At 56.7% G+C, this 26200-nt stretch overlaps 3 protein-coding genes across 4 annotated transcripts in view; 1 reads left to right on the top strand and 2 right to left on the bottom strand.

Moving 5' to 3' along the window:
• Polm (DNA polymerase mu) overlaps positions 1-12628 on the bottom strand; it is a 34095-nt gene extending 21467 nt beyond the window's left edge. The window contains exons 1-2 of the mRNA XM_023714342.1: positions 12552-12628; positions 317-321 (exon numbers count right to left, since the gene is read on the bottom strand). The gene's annotated coding sequence lies outside the window, so the exon portion shown is untranslated. The remainder of the gene's footprint in view (positions 1-316; positions 322-12551) is intronic.
• On the top strand, positions 12449-20327 carry Aebp1 (AE binding protein 1). Its single transcript, XM_004630385.2, has 21 exons — positions 12449-12844; positions 14098-14475; positions 14842-14913; positions 15027-15098; positions 15198-15332; positions 15404-15469; positions 15703-15780; positions 15979-16059; positions 16137-16190; positions 16422-16531; positions 16606-16745; positions 16841-16925; positions 17020-17164; positions 17251-17336; positions 17548-17671; positions 17888-18084; positions 18165-18344; positions 18489-18840; positions 18915-19054; positions 19152-19251; positions 19501-20327. Exons 1-21 carry the CDS (start codon positions 12613-12615, stop codon positions 20106-20108), a joined length of 3435 nt encoding a protein of 1144 aa, XP_004630442.1. The 5' UTR covers positions 12449-12612; the 3' UTR covers positions 20109-20327.
• Positions 20328-20410: 83 nt separating this feature from the next.
• On the bottom strand, positions 20411-26080 carry Pold2 (DNA polymerase delta 2, accessory subunit). 2 transcript variants are annotated; one of them, XM_023714343.1, is made up of 11 exons: positions 26009-26080; positions 25423-25696; positions 22791-22912; positions 22493-22616; positions 22247-22361; positions 21953-22151; positions 21742-21822; positions 21501-21658; positions 21250-21377; positions 20856-20957; positions 20411-20618 (listed from the first exon to the last, which is right to left on the bottom strand). In XM_023714343.1, the coding sequence occupies exons 2-11, from the start codon at positions 25640-25642 to the stop codon at positions 20458-20460; spliced, it is 1410 nt and encodes a 469-aa protein (XP_023570111.1). In that variant the 5' UTR covers positions 25643-25696; positions 26009-26080; the 3' UTR covers positions 20411-20457. The 2 variants fall into 2 exon arrangements, with proteins under 2 accessions (XP_023570111.1, XP_023570112.1); XM_023714344.1 differs by having other exon boundaries at positions 25996-26064.
• Positions 26081-26200: the final 120 nt, after the last annotated feature.

The raw sequence follows: 26200 nt of genomic DNA, 5'->3' as shown, positions 1-26200 counted from the left end.
AGTTGGGGAAACATGTGACTCCATCCATTCAAGGCCAGACAGACGGACAACAATTCTGCTGGGAGAAAGTGGGCATTAGAGCAAGAAGCAGGGCTGTGGGGTCTGCAGCGTCACTCTCAGAACCGTGTCACTGCCTGGCAAGGTCAAGGCACAGGGAGAGGGCATGCCCAGGGCACCAGACAGCCCACCTGGAAGAGGACACTGCGTGATGCCCATGGAAGTGAAGAGTGAGATCTCTGGGGGACACCAGGGTATCCACAAGGACAGGAGCTGGAGCAGGGCAGGTGGACAGAGAGCTGGGAAGCAGTCAGATTACGGGTCCTTCCTGGTCACTGGAAAGACTTTGGCTTTTCTCTTTGCTTGGATTATTTATTTATTTATTTATTTATTTATTTATTTATTTATATTTTAGGGAAGCGTCTACAGGGTGTTCAGGGTCTCACTACTAGATCAGACTCGTAGTGATCCACCTGTTTACAGCCTCCCAAGAGCTGGGATTACAGGTGTGCCTCACCACACCCAGTCTCAACTGCCAGCTCAGCCTGCCCCACGGGCGGGGCCAGCAGGCCCAGGAATGGAACATCCCCCTCTGACCCCGGCCCCTGTGCCTGCATCCACTGAGCTATTTGGCCAGCCCTTTGCTTGGATTTTTAAGACAAGATCTGGCTTTGTAGCCCAGACTAGCCTCAGACTCATGGGCAATCCTCCTGCCTCAGCCTCCTGAGTGCTGGGATTAAGGGAGGGCAGCACTGTGCCTGGCAAGAGGGAAGGTCTTGAGCCAAGGCTGAAAGTGGGACATGACTGCTTTCCACCTTAATAAGGACCCAGAAGTCACAATATCACCCCTGGCATGGAGGAGCGCAGGCTTCTGACCAGCAGTGCTGAGGTTGAGGGACAGTGTGAGGGGCTGCTCCAGCGCCCGTGACCTGGGGACAGAATGGCAGCTGTATCCTGCCTAGAAAGCAGGGGATGCTGAGGGGACCCACCTGGCCAGGCAAGACTGCACCCTGGTAAGTGACGGGATTACCAGGGGAAAGGAGGGACCTGGGGGGGGGGGTGCAGCACAGAAGGTGTGCAGGGACTGAGCCCCTCCCCCCAATTTAGCAGATGGAGAATGAGCTGGAGCGGACAAGGGGTGGGGGAGACAGGAAAAAGATGCTGTCCAGAACAGCTGTCACTTGTCCCATAATAGCCCAAACCCCAAGTTTCCTTCTCTCCCCACAAGAGGTTTTTTTTTTTTTTTTTTTTTGAGACATAGTCTTGCTGTCATTCAATTTGCACTTGAACCTCCAAGAATCCTCCTGCATCAGCCTCCGAAAGGCTGGGACTATCGCTCTGCACTACTGAGCCAGAACAAACTTCCTCAACAGAGACATTCTGGCCCCTCATTTGTAAAATAAAGTACATCAGGGACCCGCAAAGGGCTGCTGTGAAAATTCTGTGTGGGTGGAGAGGCCAAACCACGCCCCCTTCCCACCCAGACACCCACTGCTTGCTCTTGGTAGCTCGAGGTAAGGTGTGGCTGGCAGGACAGCCCCCCAAAGACTTTGCTGACCTTGAGGACCAGGTGCCCAGAGAAGGGAAGAAGGTACCCCACAAGACAGCAGTGGAGTGGGATGCTCAAGTCGGATATGAGAACACCATGCCCCAATGAGCTACCCTTTCACTTTTTATGCTTTTTATTTTGAGACATGGTCTTTGCTAAGTTGCTAAACTGCCTGGGCTGGACTCGAACTTGCAAGAGAGGTTTTTGTTTTTGCTTCTGTTTTATTTAGAAATGAACAATGGAGCTGGCTAGAGCAACGCTAGGGCATATAGGGGCAGTGGGCTCAATCCCCAGTGGGCAATAACAAAAAATCTTTCAGAAATGTATAATGCACTGTTTTTCGGTGAACCCCTTTAATGTTGGGGTGGAGAAGCTGGCACACAGGAGGAACTGTGGGGCCAGCAGGTGCTGGCAGGAGGTTTGAATGTGCTTGCTCCACTTTTCCTGTGAGACTGTCCCCAAACGCGTGCACACATGCGCAGAGAGCAGCCCTCGCCCGCGCTCTCTGTGCTTTCCACGTGTCAGCTCGCGAGTGCCCCGAACTCCTGCCAGGAGCGTGCCTTCCATGTCCCCCGCTTGCTGGGAGGAGCTGGAGACGCAGATCGGGCAAGTGCTGGGCCAAGCTCACGCAGCTGGCGGACAGCCGCCGGCCTGGCTCCCTCGCCGCTTGCAGGTCTGCACCCTTGATTGCGCAAGCAGACTGCCAGTGCTTTCTGGGAGGTAACTCGGCTGGAATTTAATAAAGCTTATCACAATAGTCTCCTTATCTGGCCTTTTGTGTTTTCTAACTTTTCCACAATGAGCACATAGCATTTGTGTAATAAAGGTCACTGAAAGTGAAGTATATTTAATAGAGTTGCGGCCAGCAGTAACCAGTGGTGCCCAGGTCCCCGCTGGCTTGAGGGGGCTGCTGTGGAGACAGCGCCTGGGTCCTGCGGCTCAGGGAGGGGGGCAGGGGCCTCTCTGGGGCTCTTGGTCACCACCCTGCTCCCTGTCAGGGAAGCTCTGTGCCCATGGGGCGTGGATGCCAGGGCTCCAGGGAGTGGGTGTGCAGCCTGTAGCCCCCCTCCCAGCCCATTCTGGGAGCTGGCATCTCACGGGGTCGGGGCAGTGCGGCCATCTGCCCACATCTGCTCTCCCATCAGGCCTGGCTCATCAGAGGTTCTGGCTAGCTGTCTGTGAGAGTCCCCCCACCACTGAGGTTCCCCCTTTTGTCTGTGGGAGTCCCCTACCCGGGGTTTCCCCTCTCTAGCCATGCTGGGTCCATCCTGGCCCTTTTCTGTGGCTCTGCCAGAACTCTCCCCCAACCCCTTCACTGCTGGCTTGACCCCCTACTTAGTGAAAGCCACCTCCAACTCGCTGCCCTGATCAGGCAGCTGCATCAAGCCCCTCTGCCCAGGACAGAGCCCGGCTCCCATCAACCCCCACTCCTTCTGCCTCCTGCTCCAGGGCCTCGCCTGTCTCCCCTGCCCCCCATTTCTGTAGGAAGTCCATGGCAGTCCCCAGAGCTGGGTCTGAGTGCCTTCAGCCCAGCACCATGGCCAGCTGACTCCTCTCTACACAGGGGGTCCTGGCCCGGCCTGGGGCCAGGTCAGCACTGGACTTAGCCTGTGCATGTTTGCTGACCAGGCAAGAGACCTTTGAGGAAAATGAATGCCCCAGTTCTCACTGCCTCTGAGAGGGCTTCCGACTTGGAGTGCCCCATCCTGTCAGCAGGTCACACCACAAGGGCTCTCTTAGGTCCCCAAGGGTGACTTCTCAGCTTGGCAGAGGACAAGTGTGACTTCCTCAGCCTTGGCAGGTGTTGGCGGCAGGATGGTGAGTGCGCAGCTCAGCAATAAGGCAGGGCTAGGGCCCAATGTGCAGGGTGATGGCAGTCATAGGGGACTGCAGGGAGCAGGTGCCACGGCCCAGAAGTGAGGTGCCTGCTCCTTAGGGTTTGGGGAAGAGAAAGGCTCGGGTGGGGCCTTGTCGTGCCTCTTAGTCGGGGGTTTTTCATCTTGGTTGATATATGCGGTGGATTAGCTAACAGTCAGCTTGGAACACCCAGCTGAGCTGAGTCAGCGTGGTGCTGGGTGGAGAAGGCCCGCCTGAGGGTTGCTGCCAACAGCGTGAAAGGAGGGCTGGAGGGGAAGACGGGGCGCTGTTGATTCTCCTGGAGAAGCCTGTCACACAGGTTTTCCTGACATGAACTCGGCTGTTCTCATTGGAGAAGCTCGGGTCCTTGGGTTCTCTTTGGGGAGCTCTGGTCTTTACCTTGAGCATTGTTTCCTGGCTCCAGTGCAGATCCCTCAGCACTGGGCCTTCGCAGTGCAGATTGTTGGTACAGCCTTGCATGAGACATTGTCGTGGGCTCTAAGCCTCCAGCTGGACTCGTGCAGGACACTGCCATGGGATCCAGGCCCTCAGCTGGATTCTTTGGGTCTCTAGTGCATAGACAGATCTCTTGCACTCCTCTGCATTTGACTTTGGGTGAATACTATGAAATAATCCTATGAATTGTGTGTCTATTCTCCCACAATGTATAAACCATGAATCAGCAAAGCACAGCTCTGCCGGTGGCCCTCAGCCAGTCTGCACCAATCAAGGCTGGTAGATGCCCACTCTGTCCATTTAATCGGATGAAGTCTCTGAAGTTCTTTGAGGCCAATAGCCTGTAGTGCTTATAGCTCTTTTTAAAAAGCAACTTCTACGTCCACATCACTTAGGACAAGAATCCTGAGTAGACTCACAGGCCCGTCCAAGCCCATGCACCGGAGTGCTCCAATAGACAACAGTGAGCCCTCTTAGCTCAACCTGTGCGAAGGTAGAATTGCTTATACAGAGCCCCAGGCCTGCAGTGGCCCAAGTTTAAGCCTGCCAATTGGTCCAAATTTGGTCTAAATCCAGCATTCTGATCTGAGTCTATTGATTGGCCCAAATTCACTTTACTGCTTAATTCCAATTCAAGCCCACTTCAGCCAGGCAGATGCCTCCCAGAGCAGGTGCAGACATTCAGGACAGTTACAACTGTCACGGCGGCAGTTGGGGTAAGACTGGGAGATGTGATCTGTTTGCCAGATGGTTGGGATGTCTCTTAGAGAAATGGTGGGCTTGGTTGGGATGTCTCTTAGAGAAATGGTGGGCTTGCACCATTTCTCCAGGAGAAATGGTCTGGCTGGGGACCTCCAGGAGGTCTGGCTGTGTTCATCCCAGCTTACTGGGGCTTGGGGAGGTCAGAGATGTTAACCCCAGACCCAGGTTCCCTGATTTCTGCCAGATTAGGAGTGGTTTCCTAGTGCTGGGTCATTGGGACCGCAAGGTCAGTCAGTGGGACTTCCTCTTTGGAGAACACAGGGAGTCCCTAAGCCCTCTACCATGGTCTGCAGTGGATGGGGCTGTGGGGAGAGGCCTGGCTCAAGCAGATGTGCAAACTGTGTTGTGTAGCAGGAGAGAGACTGAGTCCAGCACTGTGGGACACAGCAGCCAGGGCACTGCAGCCCAGAGTCTTGCATCCTTAGGGTGGCTGAACCTTGCTGAAGTCAGCAGAAGCCAAGGCTAGAGTTGGAGACTTTGAGGCCAGCAGGTGGCAGTCTTGATAGAAGAGTGGTGACAGCATCCCTGGGGGCCCCAACCCAGCAGGGAGGTGAGGCAGCCCTAACCCTAACCTTGTCATGGGGTGAGAGAGTGGCAGGGTAAGACCCATCGGCCGGGTGGCCATCCAGGTGCAGGACCAGTGTTTGAGTGCGACAACTTGTTCCAGAAGCCTGGCTGTTGGAGGTCAGCACTGAAAAAGCCTTGCCTGCAGCTGGTTCTCCTCTTGCTGTTCTTAGCTGGCTTCCTGCTGAGTCTGCAGTCAACAGGGGACCTCAACCTGCACCCTGGCTATTAAGCACAAAGTGCTCACATCATCGCTGATTGCTTATTCTTACGTGTTCCTGAAACTTCAGCTTTTACACCTTCTTCTACCAGAGCCTACCCTCTATACTTTTTTTTTTTTTTTTTTTTTTTTTTTTTTCCCGGAACCAGGGCTTGAACTCAGGCCCTTGCACTTGCCAGGCAAGCGCTTATTCTACTGAGCCATCTCCCCGGCCCCACTATACTTTTTTATAATCTTACCAGACACAAAAGCAGGAAGAGTGCTATGTATACCAAAGACGATCAGTTATTCTAATAATTATTCACTATTTCTATTCTTTCCTTTAGTGACAGAACACCTTGCATGTGGTGGTCCAGGTATATCTGTAGATCTGTACTCCCCAGCTTCTTCATGGCTGAGCGAGTTGTAATGGCCAATGGGACAAACAGGGAGCTTTGTATGAGATAAAGTGTTTTTCTGGGCTGGGCGTGTGGTGCACACCTGTGATCCCAGCCCTTGGGAGGCTGAGGCAGGAGGATCACCGTGAGTTCATGGCCAGCCTGGGCTACATACATAGTGAGTTCAAGGCCAGCCTGAACTACATAGCGAAACCCTGTCTCAGAAACACCAAAGAAGAAAAAAAATTGTTTTCTTTTTTTGTCTGCTCATTTTTGATACTGAGTTATTGAACCTAAGGCCTTCACACTTAGCCACACCCCCAGCCCCGCCTCCCTTTCTTGAGACAGATTATTCCTTTGCCACTAAGCTGTCCGGCCTGGGCTTGGACTTCTGGGATCACAGGCATGTGTCAACACACCCAGCTGAGTTTCTGCTCTTTGCAGCCAAATGACCTTGAGGGAAATGACCTCCTGAGCTGTGTGACTGTCCCTGCCAGTGACAGTACTCAGGGAGCCACCTCTTGGTATTACCTAACTGGAAGGCTTTTAACTCTGAAGAATTCAATGTAGAAAAAGCAATGCTGGAAGATATTTTAATTTGAGCTTTTAATAACTTTTAATGAGGTCAAACTTTGCATGTATTCATTGCTTTTCTCTTTTTTTTTTTTTTTTTTTTGTACGAGGGATCAAACTCAGAACATCGTGCTTGCCAGGCAGGCTTATGCCACTGAGCTATCTCCCCAACGCTGTACGTCTTCTTCTGTGAGTTTCTTGGTTATGTCTCTTAGCTGAAGTTTACTTCATATATGTATATATGTATATCTACATCTACATAGACTGAGGGTGGAATCCAGGGTCTCTCGAAGGCTAGGCAAGTGCTCTACCACCACGCCACACTGCCAATCCCTTAGCTAACATTTATTTATTTATTTATCATTTAGGACAGGGTCTACAGGGGGTCTCACTACTCAGATCAGACTCATAGTGATCCTCCTGTTTTCAGCCTCCCAAGTGTTGGGATTACAGGCATGCACCACCACGCTGTCTCAATTGCTGTCACAGCGCACCCTGGGGGCGGGGCCGGCACAGCACGCCAGGGATCGAACCCTGGGTGCTGTGCTTTGCCTAAGCAGGCGCTTTAGTCCACTGAGCTATCTGGCCAGCCCTCCCTTAGCTAACTTTTAAAAAGAGAAGCAGTCAAAATGTTTCTCTTCATTTGTTTTTTGAAATAGGGTCTAGTATAGTTAGGCTAGTCTCTGACTCATAGGTATCCTCCTGCCTCAGCCTCCTACATGTTGGAATTATAGGCATGAGCTACCACACTGAGCTAAATTATCTTTAAAAAAACATATCAGAGGACTAATGCACCTGCTTAGGCAGAAGCAGGGACTGGGGTTCTATCCTGGGTGTGCCTGGCCCATCCCCCAGGGCACGCTGAGACATCGATTGAGACTGGGCGTGGTGTCACGTCTGTAATCCCAGCACTTGGGAGCCTGAAAACAGGAGGATCACTACAAGTCCCATGTGTGTACTGAGACCCTGTAGACCCTGTACTAAATACTATATATATATATATATATATATATATATATATATATATATGATACAGCTGGCCAAGGTGGTATACACCTGTAATCCTGGCACTCTTGGGAGGCTGAGGCAGGAAGCTGAGCCTACCTGGGCAATTTAGGGACCCTGTCTCACAATTAAAAAAAAGAGTTGAGGATATAGTATCCTCTCTCCCTTCCCCAGAATAAAACCCTTTATTAAACAGCTTTCCTCTGGATTTTTCTCCATGAATCCTTGCAACATTTAATTGCAAGGTTTGGTTTGATAGTGTCATTATTACCCTTGTTTTTCTATTTTTATTTTTTTTTAAATCTTTTTGAGACAGGGTCTTGTTATATAGTTCAGGCTGACCTTGAACTCACTTTGTAGCCCAAGCTGGTTTTGAACTCAGAGCGATCCTCCTAACTCAGCCTCCCCAGTGCTGGGATTATAGATGTGCACCACCACGCCTGGCTTACACTGGTTTACAGAAGAAAGAAAATGAGGCTCAGAGAGAAAGCACACCAAGGGTATTCAAGGCATGGTCCCCTGAGACCACAGCTGATTACTAAAACCAGTGGCAGCTAAGAACATTCACTCTCTGACCTAAGGATTGCAGATTTTTTTTCTGATGTTTTGCTTGTGTTCAAATTTCATTTTTGCAGAAGGCAAAAAATTCTGTGCAACCAAAGCTCTCTATCCTTCCTTGGAAGACTTCTCCCTACCAAGAACATAAACATAAGACTCATATTTTCTTTTAATATGTTCATGGTTTTCTTTTCTAACGCCAACATCTTTAGTCTGGCTGGAGTTGATTTGGATGAAGTTGTGGGGTAGGATCAAACAAGAGCTCTGCCCTGGACCCCACGATGGGTGACACCTCTTCTTCTCTGAACACTGGGCTGATTGTTACGTGAAGTTGTCACATGCCCCCTTCTCAGATCTTCAGCCTGCAGAATTAGTCATCGCTGCTGGAAGCCTGCCCTGCCACGCTGTGGTGACCCGGGTCCCAGCGAGGCTCCCCCAGCTGGGCGGCCGTCTGCCCTGTGGTGAGGGGAAGGAATTCGGCATGAGCTCTACTTACTCAGCAGCCAGCATCGAGGAGCTCAGGCTGTGGAAAATCACATGTGTTTTTCGAGTTGTTGGAAACCAAGGAAATTGCTCTGCCTGTAGTGAGGTTGGCTAGACACTGTCTGGAAGACCCTAGGTCCACACAGCTTGGGGAACTGTGCCTGCATGTGGGCTCAGGCAGGTGACCCACTGGTGACGGTGGGCACCTGGGCTACACAGAAGGGAATGTCCATAGTGGCCTCTCCCAGAGAGGAACAAGGTCTGGTCCCTTCTCCTCTGGTTCTGGGTCAGACACAGACTCAGGAGGAACAGTGCCTGGGCCAGGGCCCTGCTGGACAAAGCTAGGCTTCTTGGACTTTCTGTCCAGCTCCATGGTACCCCCAAAATGCATGCCCTGGTGCTGGAAAGCAGAGTGGGGAGCGAGCTCATATAAGACAGGCAGCTGGACTGCTGGGGTATATAGGCTTCATCCTGCAGAGGCCTCACCTTCTGCATCTCAGCTGCTGCCCCAGGAGCCAGTAAGAGCTCAGGAGCTGGGGTGGGTTGGAAGGAACTGGCCCTGGCCCCAGGCCCTGGCGGCTGCTGTCCCTGTAGCCTGCAGCCCCCTAACTAGCACTCTGGCTTGCTGGCACACGTGTTGGTCTCTGGCTGGGCTGGGCCTCAGTGGGAGGGAGGCTGGCCAAGCCTCATGATGTGTTGGGGCAGCCCTGTTGCTCAATGGCCTGAGCAGTGGAGCCCATGCAGATGTAGGTTCAGTTCAGACCTGAAGCCGTAGCTTGGCTCTCCTGTCACTTACATGTTGTGACCCCAACAAGTCATTTCTCCCTGAGCCTCAGTTTCCACACTCAGAAAACTGGGGACACACACACTTAGCCACACCCATTCAGGTGCTCCCTACCACTCAGGTGCCCCACGGGTGCAGGTGTGGCACCACCTAGCTGGGCCTCCCCCTTTTGCTTCCTATGCCTTGCTGTCTGGGTTCAAGGCACTTCCTATGCCCCACTCCTGCCTCAGCCTTGCAAGGGAAATTGCTTCCTCTGTGACAGCTGGATCACACCCTGGCAACACCTTGCTGAAATCTCTGTAGCTGCTGCTGAGTGGATGGACAGAAGTCACAGGCAGCCCCTTCCTGGTGAGTACAAGTGGCTGAGGAATGTCGAGGTCCTGGCTCCGGTGGTCAAGTGCTGACGTTCTACCCTGCTACCCCGAATCCCTATGGCTATGAGGTCAGATGGATTTCTGAGACCCTTTGGCCCATCCAGTTACCGCAGGGAGCCGAGGCTCCGTGTGGGCTTGGAAGGGCATCCTGCCAGAGAGGCCATGAGGACTTGGTGTCTTCTTCAAGACCTTCTTCCCGGGGGCTGGGAGAAGGCTCAGTAGAATAAGTGCTTGCCTGGCAAGCGTAAGGGTCTGAGTTCAAGCCCCAGTTCCACAAAAAACACCAAAAAAAAAAAAAAAAAAAAAAACCAACAACAAACCCAGACCTTTTTCCCTGGCCATGGAGAGTGAGTTGAAACAGGAGGACACTGTGGGTTTACTGTATGGCCCTGGCAGAACTCTGAGGTCCAGAGGAGAGGAGACAGGCAAGATTACTAGTAAGCAGGAGCAAATCTCTTACACCTTGAGGCCAGTTATGCCTTGAGGTCAGAACTGTGACCTCCACAAAGACAGATGCTAACTGAACTGCTTGTAGGTCAGATGGGTTCAAATGAGCAGACCCAGCCTATGGTGCCCCCAGGCCACTCCTGTTCTTTTTTTTTTCACTCCTATTCTTAACACCCGAAGGAGCAGAGACCTCATGCAAGACCACAGCCTGCTGCCTGGCTGCAGAGCCAGCAGAGGAGGCAGGGCCACCGTCCTCCGCTCCCTGCGTCCCAGATCTAGCATCCAACGTTGGTAACTGGGCAGGCTGTCCAGAGCAAAGCTTCACCTTCTCACTCTGTTCACAGAATCTCCCTCCTGAGGCCAGGTCCCAGGATTGGCCTTTTGAAGGAGGATGGGGCGTGTATGTCTGGGGGGGGGTTAGTGTGGGGGGTAATCCTTTCTTCCAGGGAAAGAGACATTAGGGCAAGGGACAAAGAGGCCTTGGGGCCCCACAGGACAGTGGTGCCTAGATGCCCTGTCCTCCTCCTCTGCTTGCTGGGGCCCTGCTTCCCGACGGTGGGGTTCTTCTTCCACCCTCAGGTGTGTACTGGCCCACTTCCCTTCTCTCTCCATCTTTCCTGTCAGCTTTAGGCCTCCATCCTTTGTGCTCCTGGCCACAGATACTACCGGCCTCCCATTCCTGACATTGGCCCTGCCCCTGATGCTGTGCCAACCCCTCCACAAGGCTAGTAGAGTCCTGGGCCTGGAACAAAATAGTTCTTGGGTGCAGCTTCAGGCTGAGTTGGGTCCCAGCCCTGCAGAGGTGGAAGCCTGTCCTTGGCCCTCCTAAGCCCAGGTCCCCACAGGGGGCTCTGCTCAAGTTCCTGTCGGTGACTCACTGCAGCCTGGGACCGCAAGTCCTTTTTTGTTCTCTAAAATGCTTCTGTTTTCCCTGGCAGAAGATTCAGGACCCAAATCCAATCCGTGTGTGAGCCATTCCCAGGGAAGTGACGTCCCACAGCCCCCCACCCGACATCGCCTCCAGCATGACAGACTTGACCCGGGAGAGCAGGGTGAATTCCCAGAACCAGCTCTGAGCCCGATGATTCAGCATTTGCAGGGGTCGGTGGTATGTGACAGCTTCCTTCACACTCACTGTTTATTGCCAGGGCCAGGCTGGGCCCGTAGGCAGGCAGGCAGGCAGGCAGGCAGGCAGGCAGGCAGGCAGGCAGGCAGGCAGGCAGAGATCTGGCTGTGGGGGCCCGCTCTGAGCTGGGAACAGCAGAGGACTGTCCCCTTTACTCCCAGTAGATTGTAAAGGAAACTGAGGAGACCTCAGGGTCCACGGGGTGTGAGAGGGAACTTGGGCCTGATTCCACTTGATCAACACGCAGTAGTCACACTGAGGTCATTCCCTGAGATTGGCCCCAGAGGCCAGGTCAGGGCACAGTGCAGCAGGCCTTGGAGGGTCCTTCCCCCCAGGGGGGTTTAGCAGTGGTTGAGCCCAGCAGCACCCCCTCAGGAGGGCCAAGGTTGAAAGACAGGGTCTACTTTCAACACTACCCAGGTGATCACCTGAGAGTACTGGCGCTTCCAGCCAGCTCCATCCCGGAAGACCTTGGGGCAGGGCTTTGACCTCTACCTGTAGCTGCAGGTGTTCTTTCTTTTCCTTGCTCATTCTTTCATGGAATGCTCTGAAAGCTCTGGCTTTAGTTGTGAGGGCTGCCTGGCGACAGAAGATAGTTGCTTTCCTGGAAAATCAGGGCAAGCATCAGGCCTCCTGCGTTAATCTTCCCTCCTCAGTTTCCAGACAGACATCATGACGGATCCTTCTGTGTGACTCCTGAGTCCATGTGACAGCAGGGCTGCTCTTGAAAACACATTTTTTAAAAAATGCATCCTAGGTCTGGGGTGTAGCTCAGTGGTAGAGGACTTGCCTGGCATGAGCAAGGCCCTAAGTTAGATGCCCAGCACTACAAGAAAAAAGAAGCAGGGAGTGGTGGTGGTATTCTGGTGGGAGGAAGGAGCCAAGTAGGTATTTGTCCAGGGGGGACCTGGAGTGATGGCAGGCCCTTGGGCGGGAAACTTTTTGAGTGTCAGCTCTGCACCTTCACACTACAAGGAGCCCCTCAGCGCTGCCCTTGCTGAGAATTGTGTGCGGCCCCCTGAGACCTGGACTGAGTGAAGCAGCAGGTGGCAGTTTGCAGAGCCCACCGGTCGGTCGGGGCTGCAGGTGCTGGTGAGGACGGGGCAGCCAGCACCCTCATGGCACTGAGTCCCCAGATCCCACCCCAGTGCCCTCCAGGTCGCTCCCGCCGCAGACCCTCGGTCCCAGGCACACTGGCGGCTCACACTTCGCGCTCAGAGACTCGCCAGGAAGCCGCGTCAGGACCGCCCAGTCCCCCCACAGCCCCTCCGTGCGCTCCCGGCTCCTCCTCCTCCTCCTCCTCCCCGGGTGGGGAGGCTGCTCCGGAAGCCCTGGCGCCCCCGCCCCGGCCGCTGGCCCTGGAGAGGGCGGATTGAGCCACGCGGGGCAGGAGCGGACCGCCCCAGCCTCACTGCGGACCCGAGCCTCTCCCGGGTCCCGAACCCCGCCCGGGACCCCAAGTCTCTCTACCCCCGCAGCCATGGCCGGCGTGCGAGCCGTGCCCCTGTTCGGCGGCCTCCTGGTGCTCCTGGCGTTCTGCCCGGGTGGTCGCCCGCAGACCGTGCTCACCGACGACGAGATCGAGGAGTTCCTCGAGGGCTTCCTGTCGGAGCTGGAGCCCGAACGCCAAGAGGGCGACGTGGAGGCCCCAGCTCCCCCCCAGCACGCGCGCCCTGCCCTGGAGAGGGGCCAGGCGGGGGCGGCCGAGGGAGGTGAGATGAGGGAGACCAGCGGTGGGGGTGGGAGACATCCTGCGGGCCCTCGAAGTGAGACCTGGGCTGGGAAGGTGAGACCCGAGGCTTGGTGGTGTGAAGGGGGCGCAGAAGGTGCGAACCCTGGGCAAGACTGACACCTCGGGAGGCCTGCAGGGCCGCCTCACCTCTTCCCTCCCCGCTGCGCTGCCCGTTGAGAGGAACTGCATGACACTGGCCAGGAGGGGCACGCTCAGCTGCCAGCCACTGGCCCACTGCATGCCATTGGTTGCTCCTCCCCAGGCTCTCAGGGGTCTGGGCTTGGGCCATGGGGATGGTGCTGTCGCAGGCACCTGTACCCCTGGAGCACACAGGCCCTGGCAGGGGCCGCAGGAGACCTCTGCCCTGGCTTCCAGGAGAGTGGGATGAGCTGATGTTTGGCCAAGGCGTGTAACCTAGGTTCTTGCATAATCTGTGTCAGTAAATCTTCCTGTTTATCACGGCCCTCTGGAGGGTGGCAAGGGATCTTACGATCTCTCTCTCCTGAGAGGCTGAGGCACCCTGCATGATTCCTTAAATCGCAGCTCCCCCACCTGCCACTGCCACCTCTCGTGTAGCTCCTTTCTGGCTGTCCCCACGCCTCAGCCCCCGCAGAGGTGCTGCCATCTGGGGCTCCTAGGGGCTGTGGGGTCAGCCTTCCTTCTCCTGTAGTGTTTTCTAATTTCTGTATTTGGCTAAACTGTCCTTGTGCCTCCTATCTGCCCTTAAATTCCCAGCAGCATCGGCAACTCCTGCTTAGGGTGCAGGGAGGGGCCCCAGCTCCTGAGATGTATCAGCAGCCGCACGTTTCTCACCTCTCCCCCTGCCCTCCGTGTGACCTTTAGGTCTCCCAGGACCCACGCTGGTCCTGGCTTTCGGCCCCCCCCATGCCCTTTTAGGTCTTGCTCCTTGTTGGGCTTCAGGAGCCTTCAGTGTCCCTTTCCTTGAAGCTTTTTTGTCCCTGCAGGGAGGCCCACGGAGAGCCCATGTCCTGTGCCTCATATGACAGTGTCGTGCGGGGATAACCATTGCTCTGTCAGGCCTGGCTAGCTCAGTCACTCTATGTGCCTTCCATGCCTGGCACAGTGGGCCCTGTGACTGGCAGTGACACTGGGTGAAGGAATGGGCCCCAAGGACCCTGGACTCACACATAGAAAGCTGGCTCAAACCCCAGCTCTGCCACTTGGCAAGCACTTGGGCTCCATTCATTTCATCTAAATCTTTATCTTGGGCAGCACCACTGGAAAAGGCCAAAGACAAAGGGAAGAAAGGGAAGAAGGACAAGAGCCCCAAGGCAACCAAGCAGCCCCCTTCAGAGGAGACCCTCAGGCCACCTAAGAAGGGGAAAGAGAAGCCACCTAAGGCCACCAAGAAGCCCAAGGAGAAGCCACCCAAGGCCACCAAGAAACCCAAAGAGAAGCCACCCAAGGCCACCAAGAAACCCAAAGAGAAGCCACCCAAGGCCACCAAGAAACCCAAAGAGAAGCCACCTAAGGCCACCAAGAGGCCCCCAGCAGGGAAAAAGTTCTCCACTCCAGCTCCCTTAGAAACCGAGGAGTGGCCCCTGCCTACGCCCCCCAACCCTGGCCTTGAGGAGCCAGCACAGGAGGGAGGTTTGTGTAGGCTTCTGGGGTCTCTGATGCTCTGGCTTCTCCTGGAGGCAGGGAGGGGTAAGACTCCTGGGGTCTCTGAGGCTTCTGGGGCACTGCTTCCCACACACTAGGTGTGCTCTGGGCCACGCTGTCTACACAAAGTTGGCAACTGGATTGTGTGGTGCAGGGATAGGTCTTGGCAGCTTGTGGGGCGCCTCTACCCCTGGTCTCTGAGCCCATGTGGTGCCTTCCTGCATCCCCTCTGGCAGCCAGCTCTCTTCCAGGGGTGCAGCAAGGTCCCCAGACCTTGGGGCAAGCTTTGGCCCCAAGTGGTTAAGTGCTCAGGACAGGCCCCTCTCCAGCTTCTCCTGGGCTTCTGTGTTGCAGGAGGCACCTTCCCAAATGCCTGGCAGGGTCCGGGAGAGGAGACCCAGGTGGTGGCCCGGAAGCAGCAGCCTGGTGAGTGGCCATCAACCTCCTGGCCTCTGGTGCCCAGCTACCCTGGTTTGCTGGACTGAGGGGTTTCCCAGAGTGGGCGCCGGTGGTTTTATTGAGTGGCATCTTCCTCTCAGAACCAGAGGAGGAGACCGAGATGCCCACACTGGACTACAACGACCAGATAGAGAGGGAGGATTATGAGGACTGTGAGTAGGTTCGCCATGTGGGGTACCTCCTGGCTGGGCACTGCCCATCCTCTGCAAGGACTCCCCCAACCTTGCCACTCAGAGACCATCTCCCCTCAGTCGAGTACATCCGGCGCCAGAAGCAGCCCAAGCCAGCACCCAGCAGGAGGAGGTTCTGGCCAGAGCGCCCTGAGGAGAAGCCTGAGGAGCCAGAGAAGAAAGAGGAGAGGCCGGAGGAAAGGAAGGAAGAGATTGGTAGGGCTGGGGCAGAGGAACGGGGTGCCAGGGGTGGACTCTGGCCCACACCCAACTTCTCACCTCCACAGAGCCACCTCCAAAGCTGCTGCCACCGGACTATGGAGATGGCTTCGTGATCCCCAACTATGATGACAGTGAGTCTCCAGACCCCAGGGTCTAATGGATACAGTGGGCCTCTGGGCCTGGGGTGTGGTCAGCACATGGGGTTGCCCCCGCCTATGCTCCTGGACCTGACCTTGCCAGACATGTGCCTTGGCTTCAGCCTCGGCCTTGTCACCACCCAAGGACTCAGTCCTGCCCTGTGGGCTCCTGTGGTCGGGGCAGGCTGGGCTGGGTACAGGGCCTCAGCTGGGCTGTTCCTCTGCAGTGGATTACTACTTCCCACTGCCTCCACCACCGAAGCCCGATGCTGGTCAGGAGACAGATGAAGAGAAGGAGGAGCTGAGTGAGTGGGACTGGGCTTTGCCCCTACCAGGTCTTCACCTCAGATCAGCTCTGCTTGCTAGGCCAAGCCTTACCTGTGCCTACCTCAGCCCTGCCCCCAGCAACCCCAGCTCCACGCACCACTCACAACCCCCCCCCCCCCCGCCCCTGCTAGGCTAGGCTGTAGGCTGACAGGCCTTTCCTGCCTCATCTCCTCCAGAGAAACCCAAGAAGGAGGGTAGCAGCCCCAAGGAGGAGACAGAGGACAAATGGGCTGTGGAGAAGGGCAAGGACCACAAAGGTGTGTGCCCCCCCAACCCAGGGCTGTGTGTGTTCCTGTGGCCTGGCTGTGGCCCACCTGTCCCTTCTGGTCTGCAGGCTCCCAGAAGGGCGAGGACCTGGAGGAAGAGTGGGCTCCAGTGGAGAAGATCAGTGAGTGGGCAGGTGTGGGTGTGGGCCTAGTAGGGCTGCCGGGGGTATAGGACAGTGGCCTCTGGCTGGGAGGCCCCCGCCACAGGGGCAGGGAAGATCTCAGCCACTGGCTGTTAGCTGCCTTCCCAAGGGCACCCTGGTGAAGGTGATGGGCTTCTGGCTCTTGGCTTGGGATTGGCTGATGCATGGAGCACTGAACTCACCAGCCATTGGCTGGGCATGCGCCCTCAGAGTGCCCACCCATTGGGATGGAGTCACACCGCATCGAGGACAACCAGATCCGGGCCTCCTCCATGCTGCGCCACGGGCTGGGGGCCCAGCGTGGCCGGCTCAACATGCAGGTGGGTGAGCAGTCAGTGTGTCCCTCATATGTGTGGGCCCCATGCCACGCTCAGCCTCCCTGTCACCCTGACAGGCTGGTGCTAATGAGGACGATTACTATGATGGTGCATGGTGTGCCGAGGATGATCCTCACACCCAGTGGATTGAGGTGGACACCAGAAGGACCACTCGGTTCACGGGTGTCATCACCCAAGGCCGGGACTCTACCATTCAGTAGGTGGCTGGGCTCCTGGGAAGCTGATAGCGGCTCAGTCCCACTTGGGACACCCAGGCAGGCCAGGAGGACCCATGACCATCTTGCTCCACAGTGATGACTTCGTGACCACCTTCTTTGTGGGCTTCAGCAATGACAGCCAGACGTGGATGATGTATACTAACGGCTATGAGGAAATGGTGGGTGCCTGGCCTCTGCTCTGTGCTTGTGACCTGGTCCTGGTTGGGCTCCTGAGTGTGAGGTGCAGTGCTGAGACCTGGCCCCATCCTCCAGACCTTCCACGGGAACGTGGATAAGGACACACCAGTGCTGAGCGAGTTCCCAGAGCCCGTGGTGGCCCGCTTCATCCGCATCTACCCCCTCACCTGGAATGGCAGTCTGTGCATGCGCCTAGAGGTGCTCGGCTGTCCTGTGAGCCGTGAGTCCTGGGGCTGGGGATCTGGCTGGGGATCCAGGGAGTCATAGGTGGCTGGCTCAGGGCCCTGCCTGCTCGTCCTTCTTCAGCCATCTACAGCTATTACACACAGAACGAGGTGGTGGCCACTGATGACCTGGATTTCCGGCACCACAGCTATAAGGACATGCGCCAGGTTAGAGGCAGCGTCCCGGCTTGGATGAGCCCAATACAGGGTGACTGGGGGAATTTCTACCTGGTTCATCCCTGTTGTCCCGGGGCACAGCCCCCATCAAGAGGACACTAGGACCTGGGGACTACGTAGGAGGTTATGGGGATAACTGCCTGCCCCACCTCCCAGCACAGTGGGAGAGGCATGGTCAGTAACGCAGTCCCTGTTCTGCCAGCTGATGAAGTTGGTGAATGAGGAGTGTCCCACCATCACCCGCACATACAGCCTTGGCAAGAGCTCCCGGGGGCTCAAGATCTATGCCATGGAGATCTCGGACAACCCTGGGGATCACGAGCTGGGTGAGGCGTGCACAGTGAGGTGCAGGGCTCCCCTCCCCGCCGCGGTGGTTTGGGTCACTGCCGCCCAGCCAGTTACAGCAGAGCTCCCTGCCACCCCCTCTGGGGCCCAGGGCTGGCTTGCAGACACCCTAGGCCTGAGCCATCTCTGTCCCTCGGGCATGAGGTGGGCCCCCATCTTTCCTCCAATGGTTCTTAAGGCGGCTCCTGTCTGTGCAGGGGAGCCCGAGTTCCGCTACACTGCGGGGATCCATGGCAATGAGGTGCTGGGCCGCGAGCTCCTGTTGCTGCTTATGCAGTACCTGTGCCGTGAGTACAGAGATGGGAACCCGCGTGTGCGCAGCCTGGTGCAGGACACACGCATCCACCTGGTGCCCTCGCTGAACCCCGATGGCTATGAGGTGGCAGCGCAGATGGTAGGTGTGCAGGGGCCCAGGTGGTGGCAGGCGACTCTGGAGGAGCTGGTGTCTGAGTCCAATGCTGTACCTGCCCACAGGGCTCTGAGTTTGGGAATTGGGCACTGGGGCTGTGGACCGAGGAAGGCTTTGACATCTTTGAAGACTTTCCCGACCTCAACTCTGTGCTCTGGGGAGCTGAGGAGAAGAAGTGGGTCCCCTACCATGTCCCCAACAATAACCTGCCCATCCCAGAACGCTACTTGTCCCCAGAAGCCACGGTGAGGAGCAAGCCCTGGCACATCGAGGGGCTGGGGGAGCTGGACGGGTGTGAACGGGCCCTGGGGAGTGGGGTACGGTGCGGGGCTGCACGGATGGCGGTATGTTGCTGATGGGAGCTCCGGCCTCCTGGCGGCAACCCCCAGGTGTCCACAGAGGTCCGGGCCATCATCAGCTGGATGGAGAAGAACCCTTTTGTGCTGGGAGCAAACCTGAATGGTGGTGAGCGGCTCGTGTCGTACCCCTACGACATGGCCCACACGCCCAGCCAGCAGCAGCTGCTGGCAGCAGCCATGGCAGCCGCCCGTGGGGAGGATGAAGATGAGGTGTCTGAGGCCCAGGAGACCCCAGACCATGCCATCTTCCGGTGGCTGGCCATCTCATTTGCCTCTGCCCATCTCACCATGACCGAGCCCTACCGGGGAGGATGCCAGGCTCAGGACTACACCAACGGCATGGGCATCGTCAATGGAGCCAAGTGGAACCCCCGCTCAGGCAGTGAGTTAGGCTGGGGGGGGGGGGCGGAGGACACAGGGCCAGGGGAAGGGCTGACCGTGGGTCTGTCTGCCCAGCCATCAACGATTTCAGCTACCTGCATACCAACTGCCTGGAGCTCTCTATCTACCTGGGCTGTGACAAGTTCCCGCACGAGAGCGAACTGCCCCGTGAGTGGGAGAACAACAAGGAGGCTCTGCTCACCTTCATGGAGCAGGTGGGTGCCGGGCTGCACGTCGTCGGGGAGGCAGAGTGGGGACAGAGCCGGGGAAGGGGGTCTCCATGTGGCCCAAAGCTTCGTGTTCTTCCTGCAGGTGCACCGTGGCATCAAGGGTGTGGTGACAGATGAGCAAGGTGTCCCCATTGCTAATGCTACCATCTCCGTGAGTGGCATCAACCATGGCGTGAAGACAGGTAACCTGGCTGCCCGGGGTGATATTGTCTACCTCACACCGCAGGCCAACTCTATGTAGCTATGACAAGGCACCCCAGCAGGCCTCTGGGGCCCTGCATAGCCCGGGATGGGGGACAGGGCCCAATGGACTCAGGGAAGTAAGTTGGGTCTGGGGGAGACCCACGGGGTAGGATCAAGGCTCAGAGTGGGCAGGTGGTGCTGGAGGGCTGTGGCCGTGACAGCCACTGGTTTCGCCATCTCCCTGGCAGCAAGTGGTGGCGATTACTGGCGCATCCTGAACCCAGGTGAGTACCGCGTAACAGCCCACGCGGAAGGATACACCCCCAGCGCCAAGACTTGCAACGTGGACTATGACATCGGGGCCACCCAGTGCAACTTCATCCTGGCCCGCTCCAATTGGAAGCGCATCCGGGAGATCATGGCCATGAATGGGAATCGGCCCATCTTCCGTGTGGACCCCTCACGCCCTATGACTCCCCAGCAGCGGCGCCTGCAACAGCGGCGCCTTCAGCAGCGGCTGCGGCTACGGGAACAGATGCGGCTGCGGCGCCTCAATGCCACCTCAGCCCCCACTACAACCCCCACTCCTGTCCCCACCCCTGCCCCCACCTCTACCCCAGTCCTCACCGCAGGCCCCACACAAGGACCCCAGGACCTTCTACCGCATACCACAGAAGGCTGGGAGGAGTTCGAGACTGAGACCTATACAGAGGTAGTAACAGAGCTTATGACTGAATATGGGATTGAGCTAGAGCCTGTGGAGGAAGTCGAGGAGGAAGAAGAAGAGGAAATCACTGGCCTCGAATTCCCCTTCACGACAGTGGAGACCTACACAGTGAACTTCGGGGACTTCTGAGGCCAGGGCTGGCATGCCCTGGACAGCTCAAGCTATAACAGCAGCCCCAAGCCTGCACACCTAGACACACAGCCATCAGCACCAGGGTCCCTGGGTGTCCCCACAGGGCACAGAGGCAATGGGGACCTACAGGCCAGTCTGCGTGGAGGCCCCTGCTGTGCCTCGGGGAGGGGCAGGAGAGGGAGGCCAAGGTCACATCAATAAAACCTGCGCACAGCACTGACCTGCTCTTCTGGCTATCTTGGGGAGCGCTGCACAGCCCTGGGTTCTCCCTGCTGTCCCCTTCCAAGTGGGCCAGGTGCTCAGACACTTAAGCTTTATTTACAAGGCTCACACTTTGGCGCAAGCATCAGGGGCCCAGTCCCAGGCCTTCCAACTCGTCTTCCTCCGCCCCGAAGCCTGCGAAGCTGATGGGCTGGCAGGCCAGGCTGCGCAGGTTCACCAGGCAAGCAGTCTGCGTTGAACTGAAGTCAGGAACGGCCACCAGCAGCACCATCTGATCCTCGGGGCCTGGGAAGGAGCCACAGGAGACTGACCTCAGGTTCCGGGAGGCCTCACAGCCAAGACCCCAGAAGTAAGCGGGAGACACCGTGGGTGAATGACAGAAGCACACAGCTCCGAGCCATCTTGGCCCCCACAGTCACACAAAGGCCCCCAGGCAGACCCCAGGCCGTGCATCCCGTTGGGGCCTTGTCCCCAGGTGAGAGCAGATTACCCTCAGGCCTGGGTCCCTCAAATCAAACTCACCCCGGATGGTCTTGGAGCCAAAGCTCGGGGTGTTGCCACAAAAATAGACATGCGGACACTCAAGACAGATGAACGGGTCGCTCTTGTAGAAGGGGTAGCAGCCTGGAGAAGGGGCTGAGCTGAGCAGGTCTTGCAACCGGGCCCTAAGGGGGTGCAGGGTGGCTCCCTCCCCACTCCCACCACTGCCAGCAGCAGCCCCAGTTGTGACAAAGGTCAGACTGCCCCACAGCCCAAGAGGCAGACAGGTGACACGGGGTGTGCATTCCCAGCCCACTGTGGTCTTTGGCCCAAGCAGGCCCTGGCTGCAGATAGTCTTGATCCCATGTCAGCTCCCGTAACAGCTGCTCCTTAGACCCCTCCCTGGCCTTGTCTGCCACCGCAACCCAGCCGTTACCTAGGGTGTCGGGGGCCGTGGGGCTGATGTGACGGACCCGTAGGGTCCACTCCAGTATCTCCAGATGGTCTTCCATACTGCTGTATCGGAAAATGTCGCTCACATTCTGTCCTGATGTTCCCAGGAACCTGCAAGGCAAGGTGCTGCTGAGCCTGGCCTGAAGGCCACCACTGCTTCTCACCCACTGCCGCCATCTAGGTTCACTGGGACCTGTGGGGCGCCCTCCCCCACCTGCACCCCTCACCAGCTACCTGATCCCGTCGATGGTGGCTTGGTAGGGGTTGGTGACCAGCTGTAGGGTGGAGTAGGCAGAGGCCAGGGGGAGCATGCATGGGTGCAGCGGCTGCTGGGGGAGCGTGTAGTTGGTCGGGTCAAACTCCCCTGGCATCACATCCACGGGCACAGAGGCCTGGAGGACACAGGGCAGGGAGTGCTGGTAGGGCAGCTCTGCAGCCTGGGGTCTCCCACTCTGCCGGCCCCCGCGCCGCTCACACTTAGCTGCAGGAGGATCTCGTCCAGCATCTTGACGGCCTCCACGCTGGCAGCCTGGGTCTTCTTGGTGAGGTACTTAGCCTGCAAGTGGAAGCACGAAGGCCTTCAGGGGCTCCAGAGCTCGGCAGAGGTCAGAGCAAAGTGTGCTCGTGCAGAGATACGCAGCTGCTCCCCAGCCCAGGCCGAGGAGCAGGTGTGTGGTGGGAGCTACCTTGTTGATGGAGTCCCTGCTCTGCGTGCTGGGGCTGAGGAGGTTGCCAGCCAGGATGACGCGAGAGACGTGGGCGGCGCTGCACTGCTCCCCCTCGTCCCCGAGCTGCCCGGTCACCACGTCCACCAGCAGCTGGGTGCCCAGCAGGCTCTCACCGCCACCTCCGCCCAAGCCCAGCCCAGACACCAACAGCACAAACCTGCAAAATACAGGGCTCCTGTGGGGCACCGAGAGGGGTGGCCGGACCCCCCCCACACACACACAGTGACCCCAGGTCCTGTGCGGGCTCCTCACGTGTCTGTGTCAAGGGGCGGCACAGGCTTCTGAGGGGCAAGGTCGGCAAAGCAATGGTCCTCCACCAGGAACTTCCCGTCGTCTCGCACAGAGCCAAACACTGCCAGAACCGTTCCTGGGGTGGGGTCGGGGGTCAGGCCCTGGGAGGTGGCCAGGTGACCCCACCTTCTCCCAGTCCCCTTGGCCACACCAGTGAAGTCTCACTTAGGACTCAGTCTGAAGCCCCCTTCTTGAGGTTGCTCCCACCTGTGACCAGCTTGGAGACGTCAATGGTGCCTTTCAGCTTGATGCGTTGCAGCTCATCTTCCAGGACCAGCTCGTCATCAGGGTGGATGTATTTGCTCCTTGGTGGCTGGGGAAGCAGGTTGTGCTGGAAGGCAGAGATGGGAGGCGGTCTCAGGCAAGGCCACCAGGCCCCTATGTCAGGAGATGGCCCTGCAGCTCCTGTCCCTCTGGACCTGCTGTCTCCACAGGCAGAGGCCCACCCTGCTCCCTCGCTCTAGGGGTGGGGTAGCACTTCGGCGTCCCCAAGCGAAGGTCTCACCTCCTCACTGATCTCACGCAGGATGGAGGGCTGGAGCGGCATGGCCTTGAACAGTGTGCCCACCACACAGCACTTCTCCCCGGGCTGCAGCTCACACAGCTTCTTAACCCCGACGCCACTACCTAGGCACAAGGGGCACAGACTCAGCACAAGGCCCACGCTGGTGACACCTGCCCAGCCCTGCACCATCGGCCACTTACAGGGCCCCACAGGCAGGAGACAGCTGGGTAGGGCCGGGCCCAGGGCATCAAGCCCCCTCCTAGGGACAGGCACGCAGAGGTGAGGCTGTGTGCGCAGGCAGAATGTGCTGTGGCCACAAACAGGAGTGCGTGCAGCCACCCGCAGCAGAAGAGGCAGGAAGAATCCTCCCCTGGAGCCTCAGGGAGCTGGCCTTGCCATTGAGGTCAGAATTCTGGTCCCCAGAACTGTGGGAACGTGGCTGTCCTGAGTCACCGGTTTGCAGGGCTTTCCCAGAGGAAATGGACACAGACACTTTACTTCCAGCTAAAAGACAGCAGCAATCTGTGGAAAGGTGTGTCCCACGGCTGCCCCTACCAAAATCACACCTTCTTTAAGGGTCTGAATTCTCTTGCTCCACCCTTGTTGCCACCAAATACTTCATCCTCTGATAACAGACTCCTGCCTGTGACTCTCTGCTGCAGTTTGTCCCCCCAGGGTCCATGTGTGTTGACATGAAAGATGGAGGACCTCAAGGGAAGTCCTGCGCCTACTGGGGGAGCTACCTTGGAGGGAGTGACGCGGCTCTGCTATGACAGTGAGCCCAGCTCCTGGACTGCTCTCTGGCTTCCTGCTTGGTGAAGGGCTCTCTCCCTCCTTCATACATTCCTGTCATCTACCATGAAGTCCCCACATGTGAAGCTGAAACCAGCTCCAAGCCCTCACATTTACAGAACTGAGCTCCACAAACCTCTGTTCTCCCAGCATGAAATACCCAGCCTGGAGTACTTCGCTTCTGCAACAGAAAATGGACTAATACACGCTCTTACCAGTAAACTCCATAAACACAACTTAACCAAATCTGATAACAGGCAAAGATTAGATTTAGCCCCTACCCCCTCCCCTCATAAGAGGCAAAGGGGTCCAAATGTATGGTCCTTGAGCACTGGGCAAAGCGTGGGCACAGTGACACCACATGCAAAGGCTGCCCTTGCTCCCTGGGGAGCTTTGGCAGCAGCTGAGGTCACTGAAAGAGAATCTAGCTTCCATAAAGTCTTTAAAAGGTGGTACTAGCTGAACACTGTGGCACACACCTCTAAAGGTTGGGGCAAGAGGATTGCCACAGGTTCGAAGCCAGCCTGGGCTACTTAAGACATTCAAGGCCAGCTTGACCTACAGTAAGACCCTGCCTCAAAAAGCCATAAAACAAAGGGGATTGGGGACACTAACATTGTACCCAAGCAGCAGTTAAATCTACAGAAGGTACTCACAAAGGCTAAAAAGAAAGTGAGAAAAAGGTTCTTAGGAGGTGGAGGAAGAGGCCTCCTGCTATGCCACAGGGGAGAGGCAAGTGGCACTTTGTCTGAGGTAATGAAAATGGAAAATACCCTGAATGATTTGGTCCATCTACTGGGTCCACTGTTTTGCTGCGAGCCATAGTTGACCCTGTGGCTTGGGGTGGGTGGCCTGAGGACCAGTGCTTCCCCAAGCCAAAGTGGTCCCCATCTGCAACCAGGTCTGTTGCTAGGGACAATGAGCAAGGTGGCTTCTCACCTACAGAAGCCTCAGTTTAAAAACAACAGAATGAATCTGAAAACTACATGGAAAGGCACTCTTACGTGTATCATAAGAATGAGATAATTCAGGGGCTGGAGAGATGGCTCAGTGGTCTAAAGCACCTACTTGGAACAAGGTTGGCAAAGCACAGAGACCGCGGTTCGATCCCCCAGCACCACATGCCAGCCAGCTGCGCCCCCTGGTGGGCTGAGCTGCCCCCCCCACACAATAAATAAATGTTAAAAAAAAAAATTAAAAAAAAAAAAAAGAATGAGATAATTCAGTATCACCCACAAATTAAAGGGGTGCATAGGGAGGTCCTCTTCCTCATTGCAGGAGCAATAAAAGGAAAAGATGGGGGAAAGAGGCCACTTCATTAGGGGAGGGGAGAAGGGGAGGGTAGGAGAGGGGGAGGGAGGAAGAGAGGGAGGAGGAAAGAGGGAGGGAGGGAGGGAGGGAGAAAGGAAGGGAAGGAGGGAAGAGAGATCAGAGAGCGAGCCAGCCAGTCAGTGCATAAATGCAGGTGCTAGAGAGTGCCACCAAATACCGGGTCAGGAAAGAGCAGACCTCACTAAGAGAGGGACCCCTCAAGACTGCAATCTTGGCTTCTGGTGCTATGCCTGCTGTGCCGGGGGCTCTCTAGGGACAGTGTGGCTAAATAGTTGCATGATTTGTACCAAGGTCAGGAAGAACTCTTCCCTCACCATCACTGTTAGAACTCAGACCAGCCTCTGAAGTGAACCTAACCTTAAAACCTCTGGTTACTGAATTTTCATTAGTACCTTAGGAAGAAATTGTGAGATAAAGAAGCTAATTTTCCCAAGATAACTGGGAGATGGAGTACAGAATAGTTCTGAGTTCTGGGCTGATGGAGGAAGCACGCCCCAATCCCACTCACCCCACTGCTGCCGGGCCCGGCACACCAAGAAGGGTCTCATCTGGATGAGGCGGGTGGCATAGATGTGGGCATACTGCCGGCTGAAGCTGCGCTCCCCCAGGCGGAAGGGCTGTGAGGAGTTGGTGTAAGTCACCACGGGCACCCGAGCGAAGGTGGCATTGCTGGCTGATGGGGGCGACAGCAGGGTGTGGGCCCTCTGGGCGGCCTGTTCAGAGAACATGACTGCACTCTTAGCCCGCTGTCCAGACGGTGGTGCCCAGGCCTGGCAGGATCACTGTAAAGACAAAACCATTCCTGCCAGCCCATCCAAAGCTACGGCAGTGGCTCTCCTGGCATCTCAGGCAACCTGCTGCATCACACCCAAAGGGCACTGCGAAAGAGTAACAGGGACAGTGCCCCCTGGGACCCCCAAACCCTAACCCAGAAGCGACAAGAGGAAAGCTGGTGTGTCTATTTACTTTGAACTTCCACCTGGACAACAACCAGGGTCTCAAATTTAGCCCACCCTAAGGGGGCTCCCCGACCCGCTGGGATACTATACTGTGCTTCCCCTTCACCCTGCTCAAAACTCACCTCGGCCCCCCACCTGGCTTACAGCTGCGACCCGCCCAGGTACCTGCGCTTCTCCAGTAGATAATTTACAAGCTATGTATTTTGTTATTTAAAAAAAATTTTTTTTAAAGTTTTTATGTGTGTGTGTGTGTGTGTGTGTGGCCAGCTCAGCCCACCAGGGGGCGGGGCTGGCTGGCATGTGGTGCTGGGGGATTGAACCGCGGTC

The sequence above is a fragment of the Octodon degus genome, unplaced genomic scaffold (genome assembly GCF_000260255.1).
Source record: "Octodon degus isolate 3935 unplaced genomic scaffold, OctDeg1.0 scaffold00035, whole genome shotgun sequence".
In the NCBI taxonomy this organism is placed as follows: Eukaryota; Metazoa; Chordata; class Mammalia; order Rodentia; family Octodontidae; genus Octodon; species Octodon degus.
Note: the sequence above shows the minus strand (reverse complement) of the source record. Positions and strands in the feature narration are given on the sequence as shown.

Coding starts and splice junctions, on each gene's coding strand:
- Aebp1 (XM_004630385.2), top strand. CDS start 12,613: ATGGCCGGCGTGCGAGCCGTGCCCCTGTTCGGCGGCCTCCTGGTGCTC. Junction 17,672..17,887: donor CCCTGGGGATCACGAGCTGG/GTGAGGCGTGCA, acceptor CTGTCTGTGCAG/GGGAGCCCGAGTTCCGCTAC. Junction 18,841..18,914: donor GTGGAACCCCCGCTCAGGCA/GTGAGTTAGGCT, acceptor CTGTCTGCCCAG/CCATCAACGATTTCAGCTAC.
- Pold2 (XM_023714343.1), bottom strand. CDS start 25,642: ATGTTCTCTGAACAGGCCGCCCAGAGGGCCCACACCCTGCTGTCGCCC. Junction 22,913..25,422: donor CCGGGCCCGGCAGCAGTGGG/GTGAGTGGGATT, acceptor CCTTGTGCCTAG/GTAGTGGCGTCGGGGTTAAG. Junction 22,362..22,492: donor CGTCTCCAAGCTGGTCACAG/GTGGGAGCAACC, acceptor ACCCCACCCCAG/GAACGGTTCTGGCAGTGTTT.